Raw genomic sequence first — 6,000 nt, forward strand, 5'->3', positions numbered from 1 at the left:
TTACCATAATGTTGACCTAACTGTTTTTGTGATAGTAACATTTAACTCAAATGATTTTGAGAAGCCTTTAGACTTAAAATAAAAAAGACAATTTATTTAACATTTTATCATCCCATATTTTAGTTCTTCGATAATAGGAAAATCCCAAAGATTCCCTTTACACGAATGATTTAGGTGTCTTCATTCTACCACTTGAATTTTCGGTCACAAAATGAAACTGCCTGACTGAGACAGTTTCCTGATACTCTGGCCTTGCTACTTCTCCCAAACATGACATGTCCTTAAATGGCATGCTCTTAATATGCCCTTAATTAATCACGAATTGAGTAAACAAAAATGGCAACCCTTACTATTTACTCTTGCTATGAAGCTAAATCCTTTGACATTTCAAAGTTATTTGTGTCACCTTCTTCATCATTCAGTGTTGTAAACTGTGGCTTCACATTTCCTCTGAAAGCATTTCTTCTGTAGTTTAGAACCGACCCCAATCAGAAAGATCCACATACATTTAGCACCAATGTCACATTGAAATCGTCTCACAAATACATTCATTATTTCTCATTGTAGCGAGCCTCAGTAAGCAAATATTAAAACTTTATTAAATATGATATTGGCATAAATTCAAAAAATAATGTCAGAAATATTTATTAAATGTCAGAAATATCACACAGAAGCAGAAGTTTACGAGATTTATTATTAACAGATGTCTTTAATTCAGATATGGATAATGTATCAATGATAATGAAGATTCCATTACGTAACTAGAGGATCATGAAGATAATATAATCGCTAGGACTAGCTTAATATTATTTATGCAGATGAGCCTTTAAAGTTGTTGATAATGATGGTTAAATTACAGCTGGTTTATCACAAGCTGAAATCATATTAAATATAGACATAAAATTATACACCATATTTTTATGTTAAATGTTTATGTAGCATTATGATATAGTTCCGTTTTAGAAACTGAAGACAAGAATTCATGATTCCCTCAAACAACTGAATGGTTTAGATCATATTTTATTCCATTTAAACGACTTCTTCTCTGAAACTAAGCATGGGATAGCACCCAAAATGCAATGGTAGCATTCTTATAGGGTTATGATTCAAAATTGTACAAATGATGGAGCGGACCCCCTGGGGGCCTGAGGGGCAGGGTCAAAAGGGGTCAATTTGGCTATTTCCATTTAAACGACTTCTTCTCTGAAACTAAGCATGGAATAGCATCCATTATGCAATTGTAGCATCTTTATAGGGTGGGGATTCAAAATTGTACAAATGATGGGGCTGACCCCCTGGGGGCCTGAGGGACGGGGTCAAAAGGGTTTAATTTGGCTATTTCCATATAAACGACTTCTTCTCTAAAACTAAGCTTGGGATGGCACTCATAATGCAATGGAATGATGGTGCTGACCCCCTGGGGGCCTGAGGGGGGAGGTCAAAAGGGGTCAGTTTGGCTATTTCCATATAAATGACTTTTTCTCTGCAACTAAGCTTGTGCTATATTAATATAGCACCCATAATGCAATGGTAGCATCCTTATAGGGTGAGGATTCAAAATTGTGCAAATGATAGGGCTGACCCCCCGGGGGCCTCAGGGGCGGGGTCAAAAGGGGTCAATTTGGCTATTTCCATATAAACGACTTCTTCTCTGAAACTAAGTATGGTATAGCACCCATAATGCAATGGTAGCATCCTTATAGGGTGAGGATTCAAAATTGTGCAAATGATAGGGCTGACCCCCCGGGGGCCTGAGGAGTGGGTTCAAAAGTGGTCAATATGACTATTTCTGTATAAACGACTTCTTCTCTGTAACTAAACATGGGATTACGCTCATAATGCAATGGTAGCATCCTTATAAGGTGGGGATTCAAAATTGTGCAAATGATGGGGCTGATCCCCTGGGGGCCTGAGGGATGGGGTCAAAAGGGGTCAATTTGGCTATTTCCATATAAACAACTTTTTCTCTGCAACTAAACATGGCATTACGCTCATAATGCAATGGTAACATCCTTATAGGGTGAGGATTCATAATTGTACAAATGATAGGACTTAACCCCCTCCCCCAAGGGCTGAGGGGCGGGATCAAAAGGGATTAATTTGGCTAGGCTATTTCCATTTAAATGACTTCTTCTCTCCAACTAAGCATGGGAGAGCACTCATAATGCAATGGTAGCATCCTTATAGGGTGGGAATTCAAAATTGTACAAATGATGGGACTGATCCCCCCGGTGGCTGAGGGGCGGGGTCGAAAGGGAGCAATTTTTGCTGTTATCATATGAACGACTTCTTCTCTGCAACTCAGCATGGAAGAGCACTCATAATGCAATAGTAACATCCTTATAGGATGGGGATTTAAAATTAAAAGGTATGGCAAAGTATAGGGCTGACTCCCTGGGGCCTTAGACGCGGGGCCAAAAAGGTCAATTAGGCTACTATTTTCATACAAATTACTTCGTCTCTGAACCTTTGTATTGGATAGCATATTTGTATGGTGTCTATAGCATCATTATATGGTTGTGTTTCAAAATTAAACAAATTTTGGAGTCAATTTTACTAATTTTTCTAATTGTAAGAGTCTTTTTGATAATTACAAAAAAAAAAAAAACAGGTGAGCGATACAGGCCCTCTGGGCCTCTTGTTAAAATTAAGGACTGAAATTGCCTATTACAATTTTATAATTGTTACTACTTTGAGTATAAACTAGTGTTTTTTGTGTAGATTAAATTTCATAATAAGTATAAAGTGTAGAATCTAATAGGTTAAATGTGAAATAATAAAGATGGTTTACCATATGTGTTTATAGTGAATTACAGATTTATATTTCAATTTGCAGCACTGCCCACTGGTGTAATTTCAAATAACATATTTTCATATAACAACAATCTGGCGTTGCAGTTAGGTATCGATTGTGATTTCTTTTAAGAAAAGCATGTGAGTTGTCCCCATGAAATAATGACGTCATAATCTATACCTACCCACAATAATCTATACCTACCCACAATGGCAGATAACTGTTAATACTGAATGGCAGATAACTGTTAATACTGAATGGCAGATAACTGTTAATACTGAATGGCAGATAACTGTTAATACTGAATGGCAGATAACTGTTAATACTGAATGGCAGATAACTGTTAATACTGAATGGCAGATAACTGTTAATACTGATAATTGTTAAGACGAAATAGGAATATATTTGTTAAAATTGTAATCAAGATACCAAACTGCAGTTTAAGCATCAAGTAGTGTAATAATTAAGATAATGTATTTTATTACAGATAATTAACTGGAAAACAGGATTGAAGAGTCATAAAAACCTGGCGGACAAACCCGTTCTACCTTGTTTGGAAGTAATGGAAATAATGTACACCAAATCCAGGATAATCGTCATCTAAATCGTTATTACTGCTGAAGAATTAATAATAAAACCGGCTAAACTTAATCTTTATATTTCTTTGATAAAAAAGAAGTACATGACATTTGTGCTCTTGTAGCCTTTGATACCATATTTTCACGTGCCTTTTTATATGTACGGATTACAGTATGTAATATCATAAAAGCTTTTTAATTGTGGTAGGGTTTAAGAAAAATGTTCAACACTTGAGAAGGCATTTTGCATGTCGTGAGTTTTATTAGAAGTACTACAACATTCAACTGATGCATTCTCCATCCCCTTTTATATCATTGTTGAAACTACACAATGGTTTTCAGGAAAGTTTTTTTAAAAAAAATTTATTGCCTTAATTTTCTAATTGATTATTTGAATGGTGAAGTTGAATTTTGTATTAAACAAACCTATGATCATTATGACTTTGATGTATATAGATGTTGTATTTGATTCTGGGTAGCAAATTGGTTTGGGTTTCTATCATTCTTTACTTCCACCTGGAGAATGAAGCCTGCATGGACCGATTACGATAGGTTCATGCTTGTTCTCTGAGATGCTTTATATTTCTCTGCAATAAAGCATTGCCCCATCCTTAAATAACTTGGGTATAAAAATAAAAATAAAATGAAATAAAAGTTGTAATGTTGATCGACATCTATGTACTAAATATGATGTGTATGATTATTTTGTTTGGGTATTACTGAATGTCTTAGTTATACACAGGTGGTAAGTATCATCTTAAGAACAGCTGCATCTTGTCATTAGGCAATCCTAATTATAAATCGTAATTAATTTTTAACTGTCTGTGAAATCATTAAGGAGTTTTATTGTCTTAATATAAAAAAGTGTCAATTTAACATTTCACACTCTCCAGAATGATTTTGGATTCTATGAATTGTTAATATAAAAAAGTGTCAATTTGACATTTCACACTCTCCAGAATGATTTTGGATTCTATGAATTGTTAATATAAAAAAGTGTCAATTTGACATTTCACACTCTCCAGAATGATTTTGGATTCTATGAATTGTTAATATAAAAAAGTGTCAATTCAACATTTCACACTCTCCAGAATGATTTTGGATTCTATGAATTGTTAATATAAAAAAAAGTGTCAATTTGACATTTCACACTCTCCAGAATGATTTCGGATTCTATGCATTGTTAATATAAAAAAAAGTGTCAATTTGACATTTCACACTCTCAAATGATTTTGTCCAGAATGATTTCGGATTCTATGCATTGTTAATATAAAAAGTGTCAATTTAACATTTCACACTCTCAAGAATGATATTTGATTCTATGAATCTGTTGTCTAGAGAATGCCATACACAAATGGTTTGTGTTATATTGCCAGTTCATTAAAGTTTTTTTTTGTGTAATTGTATAGTTTCCACAGGGTGTACATCAGATCGTCTTAGTGTACGTTCCGATCTGTACTTTAAAGTACATGTACGATATACTTGTTGTATCACCAAGGCTGTTTGTCTTTCACTAAGAGTATTTACACTACAAGTGTTGTTAACTAGCATAAAACACATTCCATTTATGCTGTGTATATAGGTACTGGTGATGTTTTCAGTAGATAATATGTTTTAAGTGTGATTTGTATTTATGTTTTGATTGATGAGTGTGAATATATAGTTATTATACGATAGACTATAGAATACGTAGGACTTGTGTTGGTTAGAAACTAAATGTATGAAGATGGATGTTAAGGATATGATTGAGGTGTTAATTGTTATAATATCACACTATATATAGAATTATAAAATGCAAGATAGAAATGCGACAAGATAGATGATGTGGTCATATATTCTCATTTGTTTTAAATGTTCATGATATACATGACAAACATGTTCATCATATACATTTGTACAAGTTATCAGAATACATATACTTACATTAACTCATTCACCACTGGAAATGCATAGTGTACTGGTCAAGTCTTTGATTTGGAAGAGCCTAAATGTGTTTTCAGAGGTGAATTAGATAATAATTACTACTAAAACTGAAAATCCATACATAATGTTGTCTGATAAGTTACAGAGTTGTAATCGATTAGCAGTTGTTATGGTAATCATTTTTAGAGTTTTTAATTTCTGAGAAACTGACATACAATACATGTAAAAGTCGCTGCCTTTCACAAGAACAGATAACTCTAGCTCACTGTACAAAGTTGAAGTGAAAACAATTACATGATATCAAGGACGTTTTTTCCACAGTTGACTTTTCTTTATTATACTGGTTGTTAGTCAGTATGATCTACCCGAGTTTCTTCTCTTCGTTTACACACCGTCAGTACTTTCTGTATCGCAACGTCAGTACAGACGGGTGTAAACCAAGGGAAGTAACCCTGGTATATCAGAATGGTTGTTAGTGCAGTGCTGCACCTTTATTACTTTGCTTTCCGTCCCATACTTGCCGTTGTCACGGTCTATTGACATTTTATATTTAGTAATTATTCACGTTTCTGTTTCCTATTTACACATTTTTGTAATTCCGTCCATTCTTAGTCCCAAAGGATTTATCCTACAGAAAGCATACAGCAAAACAAATAATTATTTCAATTCTGTTTTGTTATCAACATTTCATTGTTGATGGGATTT

General features: G+C 34.0%; 1 protein-coding gene across 6 annotated transcripts in view; it reads left to right on the top strand.

Annotated features, from left to right (window-relative positions):
- LOC138328589 (serine/threonine-protein kinase Nek1-like) overlaps positions 1–4,451 on the top strand; it is a 38,678-nt gene extending 34,227 nt beyond the window's left edge. For all 6 annotated transcript variants that reach the window (XM_069275467.1, XM_069275469.1, XM_069275468.1 and 3 more), the window contains one exon: positions 3,282–4,451. In XM_069275467.1, coding sequence (XP_069131568.1) covers positions 3,282–3,289 — 8 coding nt within the window. In that variant the 3' untranslated portion in view covers positions 3,290–4,451. The remainder of the gene's footprint in view (positions 1–3,281) is intronic.
- The last annotated feature ends 1,549 nt before the right edge of the window (positions 4,452–6,000 follow it).

The sequence above is a fragment of the Argopecten irradians genome, chromosome 7, assembly GCF_041381155.1.
Source record: "Argopecten irradians isolate NY chromosome 7, Ai_NY, whole genome shotgun sequence".
Lineage (NCBI taxonomy): Eukaryota > Metazoa > Mollusca > Bivalvia > Pectinida > Pectinidae > Argopecten > Argopecten irradians.